Raw genomic sequence first — 14,952 nt, 5'->3', positions numbered from 1 at the left:
GGTACCGTAGTGGATCAGAACCACTCAGATCCTTGGCTCACTTGTCTGGCAAAGTGTGTCTGCTGTCACACTGTCACTGCACCCCACACACACACACACACCCCAGCCCAAATGTGCTCATGTCACGCTTCGCCATCAAAGGCTCACCCCACGGCACAGAGCTGATGCACAGAGATCCCCTCCCCTCCTCCCACCCCGGGCTCAGTGTAAGGATCTGCTATTCTCCACTGCATTTCACCGTCTTTGAGTTTGGAGTTTTGAAGTTTGTTATTGTCTGTGCTTTTTTTTTTTGTCTTTCTCTTTCTTCTGCCTCTCATTCACACTTGGTTGTGTTTCATATTGACTGTTTTTCCACTCTGGCACTGTTGGCTCTGGAGCAGCCATGCAATCACTTTTAGCCTGATGTACCTGATTTCAATAATTCAGCATTTTGCAAAGACAGAGGAAGCCAGCAAAGGTGTCAGGGAAGAAATTAATCTTATTTTGTCAAATGTTTTGGCTTAGGGCCAACTGTATTATGACATTGGAAGGAATTTGATCTGCAAACGTGAATAAAAATCCACAACAAAGCTTACGCAGAACCACACTGAACCAGGAACTGAAAACATGAGAACATCGCTGTGCGTCCAAAGATGCTAAACTATTCCTGGGACATATGGTCTCAAACAGAGCAGTGATTTCACTGAGCCTTTCTGAAGGTATAAAAGCCCTTTGTGAGGCAGCTCCACGGTTTGCATGGCTGCTGTAATTGTCTAATTAAGGGAGAACTGTGAGTGTGTGTGGCGTTTGGGGTGAGTGGTGTGTGTGTAGGGGGACCCATCATAACATCACCCGAGGAAACCATTTTTCAGCCCTGGTTTCTGCTCTTGCGCTTCTCCAAAATGAACCTGTTCATTAAGTGGCGTTTTGTACATTTTGTCGGCGACGTTGTCCAGGGTTGTTTGTGCTTTGAGGACGAGATGGGACAAAAAAATTAAATTAGACATTTCATGGCAGTTCAAACACATTCAACTAAAAAAAAAGAAATTAAGCCCCCTTTTTTTGGCCAGGACTGTTGACTCAGGCTGATCACTGTACATTAGCCAGTCTGTAGTAAAGGAAACCAGCTGGGGCCACACTCACTCCAACACTGGACCTTTTGTCAAGGTCTCAGCCCCCTACAAGTAAAATAAAAACCTTGTTGCATGAGAGATACTCTTTGTGCAGAGGCAGACATTGTTCCTATTGTGGCGTGTCAAAGCTGACATGCCAGGTCCAACACAGTGCTGAATAAACTGTGGTTTGTGTACATACTGTAACTGTAGGCTGTGGAAAAGGAGCGAGGCAGCGCGGTCTGTGATGATCTTGGCGGCCGGCGAGGATTTGGCATGCGGAGCCAGCGCTGGAGCAGCAGTACCACATGCGGCCTTTTCCCTCAGGATAATAAGTGCTTGTGAAGCAGAGAGGGAGAAAACCTGCAAGGATCAGCCTTCCTGTTCACACCCCATCATGCATGAGCTGGCAGGATCTTAGTGTTGTTCTGGTCTTGAGACATTTCCTGTGCGTGTTTTTTGGGTTGCATCTGGGCTTGTTTACAACTCAGGGTAGAGCCTCATTAAGTGGAGCATGGTTATAGGCTAATGACGGGGGCCCACTCAAGTGCCTATGAGTGGGGCCAGACTGTAGCCCCAAACCAGAACCCAACTTGGCCAGGTGTTCATGACACAATTTACAATAAAAACATCCTCACACAAACATCACATGTGATTGTTTAGCTCCTCTTAGTTCCTCAGGATGTAAAATATCTTCATTTATTTTATCATTATTTCGCAGCACAGCTCTACAGTTTCTCAAATAGTGCTTATCGGCACATTTAATGTGTTGGTAAAAATTCAAAATGATGAGGGAAAAAAAAAATGAAGGATTCATAATGAATCTATTCAGAGCAACAACCAGTGTCCTGGATCGTTTTTAAAAACAAATAACAGAGCTCTCTGTCGCAGAGGAATAAGATATGTCAGTGTTTTGTCTTTTGATGAAAAAAAAGCAATATCAGTGATCACAGCTGTATCCTTTCTAATGAACGTCTTTGCACACAGTGTGCAAAGTCTCCACAGACACCTCTGCTGCTTCAGCCAGAGACGGTGGCCTTGATTCATCCTCTCTGGTCATGCACACTCAAAGAGCCCCTTTTCCCCTCATTCATCTTTCTGTGCACACAAAGCATACAGGACCCTCACGGCTCAAAGAACCGTCTCTCAGCAGCAGCAGCAGCTTCATGAATTCCTCCACAGCTTCCGTGTGAAGTGTCCTGCGAAGACTAAAGCTGTGCAGCAGAGGACAAAGCAGAGAGGGATTAGAGTCGTCCCCCCCACCCCAACCAACCCTTCTCTGCTCATGCACACTCGCACTGTGTAACACTCAACATAATCAAACATTCACCCAGTGTGACACACAACACAACCAAACACTCTTCTGGGGCCGTGCTACTAAAACAAACTCCAGCGCTGGGAGCCCCGGCACAGGGGAGAGTGGCGGAGGAGCTGAGAAGCCGGATGCGAGGAAGGCCAAGAACTGGTGGTGTTTATGCTGCACAGCCAGAGAGTGGGAAACGCATGGAACACGATCTCCATGTTTTCCTTACCCCGGCTAATCTGACAAAACTACAGAGGGAGCAGATTCTCTTACAGACAAAGCTGCCACTTAGATATTTATCCTCACTAAGACAAACATCTGGCCCCAGTGGGCTCCTTTCATAGAGTGATATGAGTGGGTGTGATACTCGGCTACATTTATCTGGGTGTGAAGTTTTAATTAAAAGTGAAAGCGATGCCCGACAGCTAACCCCCCCTCCTTCAGCTTTTTGTCTATCCCCAGAGCTTCATCTGAACGTGGAGTGAAGTGGGGAAAGGATAACTAGTGATGAAGAGGCAAACGACAGTGCGGCAGGCGGGGGAGAAAACTGGACAAATAAATGCAGACACAGAAGGAGAAGAGTAATCTATCTAGTGAGGAGGTGCTCGGGGTGTGAACGCCTTCCTCTTATTGCTGTTTGTTTTCAGTTGCAGTCACATGGAACAGCCTGGATTACAGACAAAGTGCATGTTGCCCCCCACACACAGAGGAGGGCGTATTGCTTACAGAAAAATCTGCTTACTCTCCAGAGTCTGGTTTTCCAGGAGCACCCTTGCATGGAAGACCGTCAGCTGGCTCAGAGCAGACAGGAAGGAACCAGGGCTCACTTTAGGGCATTCATTTGTCCTGTTTTGTGGTTTTCGACCGTTTTTTGGGGGTTGTTTAATGTCTTTATCACAAAGATGCATTTGTGCAGTGGTTTTTACAAGTAACACCGAGGTCATGCTGTGTTTACCAGTCACCTCCGGTTACAAAGTGCCAGGGCTTCATTTATGAGATGGCGCATGGATTCTTTCATCACTTTCAACTAAGAGAAAAAAAAGAAAAGCAGCTCATTGTACTCACACTGTGTTTAAAACAGCACACATAATAAAGTCAAACCTCCCATCAATCACTTCTAATTACCTTTAAGAGGCAGAAACAAGTGTGTGAATGAGCGTCAATATGTGCACTTGATAAAGGTTCCAGGTGACTTTAAATTAGTTTGTGATTTTTACACACAGCAGTTCATTTTGTTAATTTCACTTTAAAAGAAAAATGGCAAATGTAGGCCATTTGACAGAGGTCAGATTCACTGTGGGCCTGTTTGTATTAGTCAGACTATAACAAATGATAAGACTGAGACTTTTTCTTTTATGGCATTGGCTTTGTTTTGGTTTTGTATAAACAGTGTATATTTAATCACCCACACGTCATCTTTTATGCATCACATTAAGTATTTGCTGTTGCTTTGTGCAGATTTATTTTGTGGAAGGTAGATCTGAAAGTAAATACTTGCTCCACGTGTCACTGACACTGACTTAAAGCTGCCGTGTCTAACTTTAAGGCAGTTTCAGAAATGATGTCACATTATTTGTATGCTGCGTGTCAGCAGCGGCAGAGGTTGTTTTTTTTTAGCAGTATAATTCACTTCTGGAACTGTTTGTGGGCTCATCAGTCATACTCCAACCTATTAGGAGAATAATATATTTATTTTATTTTATTTAACCTTTATTTAACCAGATAAAAGGGTGACCTGGCCGTCACAGTGAATAAAAACAGGGAGATAACAGTTACAAAACAAACACTGAAATATACAAGTGCAAGTAAATAGACGGCGTTGTGCTTGCTGTAACAATTTAAGAACACGGGCACTGTTCACTGGATTCCCGTTGTATATAAACAGTGAGCTGCTGCCGCCAAAACAAATCACTTCCTGTGTGCACAAGATCTAAACACTGCTGAACCGAGACAGCTGATAGGCTGAACCCGCTTTGTGTGAACTCATTTGATGTGATAGTCTTTTGTTTATATTTAAAAGCTACACAGTTGCATGTCACAAGTGTCATCCCACCTGATGACATGTCAGGCTCTTTGTCATAGAGACAGTGTGTCCTAAGATGTGTTACAACTGAGCACGGTAACACTCTCACTGTCTCACTGACGCCAGAGTTCTACCCTCCTCTGGCGTCAGTGGGAGCCAGGAAAGGTGGCATAAAGCCTGGCCTCTGAGTGCTCCAGACTCCCTGGGTCTTGGGGAAACCAGAAGGCATGATCCAGTCTGTGGAGGCCATCCTTGAAGCATACACACCTGGGCTGAACTTGTACACTTGAACGGAAAACCCGCCTACTTTGGGGACAAGGGAGAATTATTCTCATTTCAAAACTGAGAGTGGCTCAAAGAAAAGCGTCTCTCTGTCTCTTGCTTTGTGCTGTGCAGAGTTCCCTCATGGCTGATTGGAGTTCACCCAGTGTGTGTGTGTGTGTGTGTGTGTGTGTGTGTGTGTGTGTGTGTGTCTCCTGGCTCCTGTCTGCCATCCGTCTGCCTCCCCTGGATTGGACTCCTGTCGCCTTCACAGTGAAGGGCCACTCAACCTGGGTGGATATTCTTTCCCCCACATCTGCTATGAATTTAGCGGAGCCAGGCCATTCAAAGGCTCCTTTATGGAGAGAGCTGTGACTGCGCGCTATTAAGACACACATGCACGTTTGCACACCTTGGCACACATGCACAGAAAAGTTTGTATTCATGCACACGTTTACACTCGTGCCTGGGTTTAAATAAATATGCACTTTTATAACAGTGTGCTGTCTTTGTCTTTGCCTCATAATTAGACACACACACACACAAACAAACATAATGAACTTAAACGTCCCCAGAATATACAAAGATCTGACCTTAAGTCAGACCCAACAGCTGCAAACTCTTCTTATTGCTGTTTAAGTGAATTACCCGTGCATGGCAGAGTGGCGCGCGGGTGTTTTTTTGGGCCATTACACACTTTAATCTGTTTACTGCCGACATGCCTCTCACCGGGCACACGCACACCCCAGAGAAACATGAGCTGTGACAGCAGCGGGGATCAGTGTTCACAAAAGCAGGTCTGCTGGAGAGTCATACTCTGTGAACACTCCGTATCAAACGCATATTCAAAGCAGTTGTTTGACATTTTAGAAGCTCATTTGAAAACATGCAGATTTGCGGATGAGGCAAATTGGACACGAGTGTGAGAGCGGATGGTTGTTTGTCTCTATATGTGGCCCTGTGAGGTCAGCTGGGATTGGCACCGGCGACCCTCGTGTGGACGATAAAGTGGTAGATGATGAATGAATGAATGAATCAATGCTTAGCTAAGCCTGGCTCGTTCTGATCCAGTTTGACCACAAACATGGTGTTATATTTGTTTTGATCCTTTAATGCCGTGCACAAACTAAAAACACATAAACCTCATGAAACCATGGTTTTCACAGTAAGAGTGGCCTTGATTTAATTCCCAATTTGGCCAGGAGCCTGTGGAGTTTGTATGTTTGATGGATGGATGGATGGATGGATGGCTCTATTGAGAGGTGAATGAAAACAACTGTAGCTCAGTAGTTAACATCTTACACTGTAGGATACAAGAAAAAAGAGAATATATTCTCTTTTAACTCAAGCAAGCAAGAATAATGAAAAAAAAACAATCTATCATTCACATTTTCTGCTAGTGTGAGTCAGAGTCAGAGGGTTTAAGATCCAGTGTGTGACATTTAAATTCATGTTCCAGAAAGACGGCTGTTCATGTCTGTTTGCATAAGCCTCGGCCTCAAACTGAAATTTCCATTTCCTTGATTGAATTTCATGAAATTGCCGTTCCCGCCATGAAACCTTCCCCAACATGAAATGCTTTCACCTGAAAAGTGCCGCTCTGTCTGTGTCAGGTGCACGATGCATCCATGGATGTTTAAGAAATCTCCCACTGCTCAAAACAGTCGGACCGAGTTAATTGGCTTTTTTTCATCCGCCGCTAGAAGCTCAGTAAGGAATCCAAAGATACTCTGTATTTTAAGCCTGTTGAACATGTGGGGATCACTGCCTTGACTGAACAGTAAAAATTAAGCCTCAGTATGATTCATGAAAGGCTTCGGCCCAATTATAACGTCTACGAGTTGGACCGCCTTTCATCTTCCCTGTAACGTGCTCATCCAATTGTTACTGCTGCCGTATCACGATCCACGAGTTCAAAGAAACCCCTGCCTGTCTGAGGTTCTTCTCTCTGGTTGTTTTCATGTGACATTAAAATAGTATTATATATAAACTGGTCGACAAGAAGAGGCACTTTTCCTTTCCTTTGGGATGAGGGCGTAGCGCTCCCGGGAGAACAGTCGTCCTCTGAACTGCTTGGCTTCTGTACTCCCTCACTTTTTCTGCCCTTTTACTGTGGTTATATCATCAAAGGCAGAGGACGCACCTCAGTGGAGAGAAGCCTCTGTTTTGTGAATAATGCATTAACAGTCATTTGTACTTGCACTTAAAGCAGAGGGGAGAGGAATTTAGGGCACGTTCGCATACGATAAGTTGGTTTTGGCACTCGATTGTCAGGTCACCTTTATGCTCTGTGAGCGATTATGTTACTTCACTCCTTTCTCCACTCAACTGCTTCTATCTCCCCTGTCCTCATTTCCTCTGTGTGCACTCCTGCAGCTGCCAGCACTGACTCAACTCCCATCATGCACCACAGCGTCGGCTCCTGTGTGACACGGCGTCACCTGGACGTTTGTTTTTAAAGGTGATCGTGACACAAATCCGAGGTTTTATCTCATTCAGAATGAAACAGGAAGCCACAGGTCAGCTTACTTTTCATTTTGGAACTGTTACTATTAAATAACGTTGCATAAAAAAATACGTATTATGTTCACATTATATAAAGTGGTTCTTGTAAATATTCATTTTCAGCAGTCAAAACCACCAACACCAACCGAATTAGGCAAAGGGAAGAAGGGTATTTATTCATTCATTCATTTATGCATTCATTCAAAGAGAGAGGGTACCTCATGATACAATACATGATACATGGTCCACGATACCAATAATATCATGATACAATGATTCTGTGATAATCAATATATTGTTATTGCATGTGGAAGGACGACGATATATCACCAACTAGGATATTTTCACCCACTCCTAAGTGTATTCACACAGCTCATCATGTCGGGTAGAATAAGTGTGGGAAACACTCTTGCTCTCTCCCTCTCTGCCAAATGCCCTCTGTGCTGACTTGGACCTGAGGTAAATATTTGCAGGGTGGGTTGTTCTGCTCGTACACACACTGGGCAGATGACTCCCGCTGTCGGGGTTCAAAGTTTAGTCTGCACATGGCCAGAGTTTGCACCTGCTGCTGCTGCTGCTGCTGCATAAAACCAAGGCAAAAAATCTAAAAACTCCAGTGGAAGCTGATGCATCGAGACACGTTAGCTGAAGTACACGTGTCCCGAGCTGACCTGTTGTTCAGTCACTTGTCTTGTCAAACCACACCCCACTGACATCACAAATAAAACACATACAAAGTGAATCATTTACCATTTGTGACCCACTGTTGAGAAGAAAGTGCAGGTTCTTCTGTTAAAGCATTGTAGTATTGATGGTTTTTAGGTGAGCCGGCACACGATGTTTAACAGGGATTAGTTTAACCATGGATGTTTGACAAAGGGAGGACACACTGGCTGCTGACCGGATACTCACAGTGAACTCTCTCCAACTCACTCAACCCACAATAACGACAACAGGCCACACCCTACGGAAGAAAAACATGCTATAGATTGTACTAAATCTACTCCAGTCAAAATGAAATGAATTGTTTCCACATTACACACCACCATATACTGGAAAGCGATAAATCACCTCACAGTCATATGACTAACTGCATTAAAGTGGCTATAATTGATTTAGTCTGACAGTGGAGACCAAAAACAAAGTTTGAACATGAAAGTAAACCAAATGATGAATGCTGGACTTCGTCATGTGACTAGAAACAACTCCAAATGACTGGTAATGTTGATAAATGATACCTTTTCCATTGACTTGGGAATATTTTCTATATATAATGGCTCAAATATGAACTTGTATTACCGTAAAACGTCAGATAGATAGATAGATAGATAGATAGATAGATAGATAGATAGATAGATAGATAGATAGATAGATAGATAGATAGATAGATAGATAGATAGATAGATAGATATAGATAGATAGATAGATAGATAGATAGATAGATAGATAGATAGATAGATAGATAGATAGATAGATAGATAGATAGATAGATATAGATAGATAGATAGATAGATAGATAGATAGATAGATAGATAGATAGATAGATAGATAGATAGATAGATAGATAGATAGATAGATAGACAGATAGATAGATTGATAGATAGACAGATAGATATAGATAGATAGATAGATAGACAGATAGATAGATAGATAGATAGATAGATAGATAGATAGATAGATAGATAGATAGATAGATAGATAGATAGATAGATCATGAAGTCATTTGTTCCTTTGACCTCAGCAGGGAGTCAGAGGTTGGTGATGAATGTGTGTCTCAGCTGTTTCAAAGCGTAGGATTCACCGCATGAGTCATAAACAATCTTCACATGTTTCCTGAGTTCGGAAAGAAGCACCAAACATCTCAAAGTTAATGTGGCCTTATCATGGCTCAGCTATCTCAACTCATTCTTTCAAGCTCAAGAGACCAGTCCTCCACAGAGCCACACGATCTACGTCATGATCAGAGTTCATCCGGAGTTCATTCAAATCACACATAGATCACTTCAGTGCGTGATGGTGTTCAGTTTGGGGTTTGGCTGCAAATTCACAAAACCATCAGCCAACCAAGGAGCGGGAATACTGAATATCATCAAAACCAAACGGAAATCTCTCCAACAGCTCCAATAATTGACCAAAAACACAATGATACAGTTTGGTAAAGTGTGATTCAAAATGCAGCGAACGAGAACAAACAAAGTGGAAGATCATTTCCCATTTATTGAACTGTCACTAATGACATGCTGTGTTTGCACTGGCTTTTCTCGTGTGTGACCTTTACTCTGATCCGTCTTGGCCTCGACACCTGTTGCCAATGTACAGATGGCTCACAGACTGTCAGCACCTCGACGTTACATATTTCAGAGGATCTTGCTGTCCTCCTTGTTCTCTCCTCTGATCCATACATCACACACACACACTCCGTGCCGACTTTTTTTAGATGGTGGGAATCATCAATACCTGCTGAAACAGTTTTTCATACACAGAAAACAACTTTAACTGAGTGTGGAGTCGTGGAATGAAATGATTGACATGAATGAAAATAATCCAAGTCGACAAATAATTCACTTTTTCACTATTTGTTTTCTGCAATATTTTTGTTTGTGATAAAATGTCTCAGCCACTTGAATGTCTATATCAGTGTTTCTCAATCCCAATGCCCTGCATGTTTTCAATGTTTAATTTTGTTTTTTTAACCTTTATTTAACCAGGAAAAGACTCATTGAGATTAAAAATCTCTTTTACAAGAGTGTCCTGGCTAAGACAGGCAGCAGCATAGACATACATACATACACACAAACATTATAATCACTTCATATATTTCAAGGTAAGCTACAATAATAAAAAAAACAGTATTAAAAACCAGTCCCAGTATTATGTCAGTTAATGTAGTTCAAAAGGTAAGAAGGAAGTAAACCTAAGATTGCCTTGTAAATGAGAACGTGCCCACGCTCCAGCACACCTGATTCAAATGAACGGGTCGTTAGCAGGCTTCTGCAGTTGACGAGCGGATCGTTTGAATCAGGTGTGTTGTGTGAGCAGGAAAACACCACGTTGGTGCTGGGCAGTGGGTCCATGAGGACTAGGACTGAGAGACACTGTTCTATGGGAAGACGCAGACGTTTCTGAGGAAAGAGACAACACCAGAGGGGAATAGAGAACGTTTGATATTTTTATTAAAAAGTAAAAGTAGACATCAGTCAGTGGTCATGATTAGCCCGTCATCCTCCCTGTTCATAGATTTACAGATGGCAGTGATGTCTGTCTCTCTGACCCGGGAGCGCTCCGTCAACGCAACACAAACAAAACAGGGAGAACTACGGTCTTCGACTATAGCCTTTATTGGAAATTCTTTACATGTAAATCCTCCAAGCCTGCCCGACCCCCAGCTTTAGAGACTATAAATATATATATATAAAAAAGGTGTAAAAGACTTTTGCAGTTCCTCCAAGGATTAAGAAAAATCACTTACAGTCAGGTCTCATTTTGAGAGGGGCAGTCAATGTTTGCTTGTTCTTTGCGATGTTGAACAACCATAACAGTGAACGCAACAACTGCTAAGCACGTCAGGAACAAAGCCAAACTTAAAAACAAAAAGGGGAGGGAGGGGGCAAATGAAATCAGGAGATCAGTGACATTTTGATGATAACAGCACTAACTAAACACAGGAGAGCAAAACAGCACAGCAGAGACAGAGGAGGGAGAAACCGACCACTGCCTTGTCAGTGCGATGGCAACCTGACCGCAGACAAAAGGTTGTTTCGGTGACTGCTGCAGCCGATTCTTCACTTACTACAAAACAAGTGGCAGAGCCATAAAAACACCGGGTCAACTGCTTCAGTGTGAGCACAAGACAGTGGCAGTCGTGTGTCCCAGCCGTCCAGCAAACACAGCAGTATTACTGTAGTGTTTGGATAAAAGCTCAAGAAGAGCACCACCTAGTGACCAGACGAGGAATCCCTGGAAAAACCTTCATTTACCTCTGAGGAGTCATTGTCCCTAACTCCTCATTAAAGGAATGACGGAGGACATTAGGCGCTGGTTACAAAAATGTACAAGTGAACGACGGTTTGTTCTCGAGAGTCCTGCTTAATCCTGAACAATTTAACTAAGGTGTTATTAACAAGTCATCATTTACAATTCCAAATAAAATGTGCAAAAAAATATCAAATATTCAAAAGAATGCCCGTTTTTTTTTTTTTTCTTAACAAACATCACATTTGTTGTTTTAAACACTGTTTACAAATGTTTATGCACATCATTGTAATAACGTGTTGTCCTGCAGCTGCTGGCTTTATAGGTGCACTGTACACAGGGAGGAGTGCAAACTGACGGAGCATTGAGGTACCGGTTCTTTTTAAAGTGGCAGGGCACTACTGAGGAGGAAAGGCTGGTCAACTCTACACACCAACAATGAGAGAACGAGTCAGGTCCCTCGTTTTGGAAAAGAAATAAAAAATAAATCTTGGCACCAAGAGCTGGGATGAAAGTTTTTTTTTCTTTTTTTTGTATTTAAGAGATGCAACTACATATGTGATCGTCAACCCAGCATCCGACTAGAAAACGACTATTCCAACGAGTAAAACCATGTTTATCTCTACATTTGACAAAAGATAAACATGGCGGCGACAATAGGATTTGTAGAAAGAGCAATTTACTGGTGACAAAATGTCAGAATCGGCCATCAGAGCCGTTTCTAAGCAGAGAGGAGACTTCCACCATCCCTGTGACTTGTAACTGAGATATGACTGGGACAAAGATCGTACGGCTGGATTTACTAAGATTCTGAAACGCTCCAGTGAAGTACGACTATGAATCAAGACCAACATCCAATGACACTGTCCTGGTGTATGAGAGGTGGGGGGAGAACAGAGGTTGGAATTTAAAATTGAATCAGAGTTTTAAGAGCTATAGGGACATCCCCACCTTGGCTGAGCAAAAACATCACCAATAATAAACATTACAAATATAAATCAGTTTTACTGTCTCTCTTTTTTTTTTTTCCTCTCAAAATAAAAACAAAAAATTCAATGACACAAAAAAAGTCCTTCTGAGAATTGAGTTTTGCTGCCTGTGGTAGGATGAGAGGTTTGGGAGGAGGTGTCTTTATCTTTTTCATGTTTAAAAGGAGGAGTGGGACAGATTATTTTTTAAAGCAATAAGAAAAAAAAAAAAGAAAAAAAGAAGCACCCTGGACTTCATGAGCGTTTTAGTCGCTTGGAATGTCGCTGCTGGCTGGACCGGTCATCGTCACTAGTCGCACCTTTAGCATTGCCCCGGCTTCCCCGATGACGAGTTCTCCGTGTGTCCCGCTCGCCATCGCTGTCCTGCTCCCTGTAATCTTTCTTTCCTGAGGTGGCAGAGGTACGCTTACTTCTCCTCTTGCCTTCATCCTCCTCATCTTCCTCCTCACTCTCACTATCTTCGTCCCTCTGTCCTCGACCATGTGTGGGTTTCTTGGTGGTGGACTTGCCGTTCTGCATCTTCTTCTTTGGCTCCTCCTCCTCCTCCTCCTCCTCCTCCTCCTCTTCTTCTTCTTCTTGTTCGTCCTCCTCCTCTGATGATGACGCAGGAGTTTGGCTGATGCGTTTGCGCGAACGCCGGCGGAGGTAGCTGAGGCCAGGCAGCAGCTTTTGGAGCAGCTCAGTGAAGGTCTGCTCTGTCTTGACCATACAGGAGAGCACGGTGCTGCCTTGCTGGTTGTACTCCTCTGCATTGTGGAAGACCAGTTTCACGTCTTCCAGGAAGTCTTGGGCGTGACGATACTGGCTGAACTTCCCCAGCATTGTCTGGAAATCCATGGGCTGAGAGATTATATCCAAATAATCCTCTGCTTCTTCTGTGGAAACGGGCTCCCTAAAAAAGAACAGCAGAGTTTCAGGATCATGGTGAATCAGGATATCGACACAGAATGTGTGAAACAGAAAACTCTTCAATTATTTTGAGGTGCACAGACACTAACTTTGTCAACGGATCTCCTCAAATCAACAATCGTGAGATGGTTACTGCCCTAACGACTACATATTTTAGTTCAACTCGATGCATTTTAATACTGTACTGCTTGAATGGCTCAAAATGATAAGCATTGATCCCAAATTAAAATCCTGTCAACCTAAATGATCAATTTTGATTTCACCATGACGACCTTCATCTTCACAATGCCAGAAAAGCTTACGTACTAAATCCTCAGAACCACAAAACTGCTCAAACTGAAGGACTTTATTGCGAGATCCCATTCTGGTCCATACACAAGCACAAATTAAGCAAATGTTGTTGTGTACAAACCACACTACACATTGGTTGACAAATGATATGACTACATAGTGTGAAGTACAGTTCATTTGTTGCTCACCTGAAAGGCCAACTGTAACGAAACTTCATCAGTTTCTTGAGGATTTCCTCACACCTCTCCAACTCCAGCGCTTGTCTGCGTACTCCTGTTTGGGAACTCTGTCGCACCTGTAGAAACCACACGAACAAACAGATTAAAACGAAGTATACAAAACGAGTGCTGAGAGGTTTATGGGTTCATACCGAAAACTGTTATTTTTTTATTCTGTTTTTAATCAGCAGTAAAAGCCTTTTCAATGCTGCACCACCCAAACTCATGCTCAGGGCTAAGCTGAAGTAACTGTGGGACTAAAAACAGAGTACCATAAAAGGACAGGTAAACTGAAATGAGAGACCAGGACGACAAAGACAAATTTGTACCAAAATGAGGAGCCATGTCTGTGGTTTGGAAGGCTTTTTTTGGTGCGCACACACAATTGAACCGCTCCCTCTTTGACAAGATAATGTGTCCTCGTAGCTTCTTACCAGTTCTTCAATGTCCGCAGGGCTGTTGGGGCCAGTCTTCTGTTTACTGCTCTGATTACAGGACGACGACTGGGCCTTGGTTTTACTTTTAGAACTTTTCTGCCGAGACGAAGACTGCTTATTCTTCTTCCTCGGTCTCACTGTAGGGAAATAAGGGATAATCATGACAACAAGAAAAATAAAAGTAGAAAAGTAGTAGCAGAAAAAAAGTCCATCTGAATCCAGATTGCCCCGTGCACAGCAACAGAAAACAAATTAAGAGCATGTGTGTTTAAACTGACCCCCTAAAGGCTTTTTTTCTGTTCTTCTCATAGCAAGTGGGACAGTTCTGAATGGAAATATTATAACTTGATTAACAGGCTGCAGGACGTTTCTCATGCTGGCACCAGCGACTTGATGACTGGAGTGATACGGCCTCTTACAAATGAGAAAATCTCTTCTGGGTTGAACTGCCATCTTCACTAAACCTCTTACTGGTCGACTGGCTGACCTTATCACACATTCAGGCCTGAGTTGATAGAAGAGATCATCCTGCCACATAGTCTAAGTGAAGTCAGTGTGAGATGAGGCTTCAAAGCAAGGTCTAGACATGAGTGGTGCTACAGGACAACACGCAGACAAAAGATGTTGGACATCCCCCATCAGCATTCCTCTCATTCCTAACTTTTGTTTCCCAAAGCTAAGTCAAGTTCTAAAATCTGTGACACAGCTCATGGCTTCCGTACTGTACTTTTTTAAAAAGCGAGGTGGGATGCACTTCAAAAGGATGTGAACCAACAACAACCTGGCTCTATAACAGCCATCTTTCAACTGATGTGGAAATGTTTAAGAAGAACTAAGATGTTTGAAGTTAAGACAGAGCTGTAAAACCTGGATTCACTTTTCTCATCTTGATACTCACAGCTGTGACCCATGGCTTTGTAGTCATTCTCCTCCTCGTCCTCATCATCTTCATC

At 43.0% G+C, this 14,952-nt stretch overlaps 1 protein-coding gene across 2 annotated transcripts in view; it reads right to left on the bottom strand.

The window, feature by feature from the left end:
• Nucleotides 1-12,029: 12,029 nt before the first annotated feature.
• Nucleotides 12,030-14,952, bottom strand: part of baz1b (bromodomain adjacent to zinc finger domain, 1B) — a 12,974-nt gene continuing 10,051 nt past the window's right edge. For both annotated transcript variants that reach the window (XM_044031903.1, XM_044031904.1), the window contains exons 18-21: nucleotides 14,898-14,952; nucleotides 13,997-14,136; nucleotides 13,533-13,639; nucleotides 12,030-13,036 (exon numbers count right to left, since the gene is read on the bottom strand). The exon at nucleotides 14,898-14,952 is cut by the window's right edge and continues 61 nt beyond it. In XM_044031903.1, the coding sequence (XP_043887838.1) occupies nucleotides 12,379-13,036; nucleotides 13,533-13,639; nucleotides 13,997-14,136; nucleotides 14,898-14,952 (960 nt within the window). In that variant the 3' untranslated portion in view covers nucleotides 12,030-12,378. The remainder of the gene's footprint in view (nucleotides 13,037-13,532; nucleotides 13,640-13,996; nucleotides 14,137-14,897) is intronic.

Source organism: Solea senegalensis, linkage group LG8 (genome assembly GCF_019176455.1).
Source record: "Solea senegalensis isolate Sse05_10M linkage group LG8, IFAPA_SoseM_1, whole genome shotgun sequence".
In the NCBI taxonomy this organism is placed as follows: Eukaryota; Metazoa; Chordata; class Actinopteri; order Pleuronectiformes; family Soleidae; genus Solea; species Solea senegalensis.
This window is presented reverse-complemented; position numbering and strand designations above follow the sequence as displayed.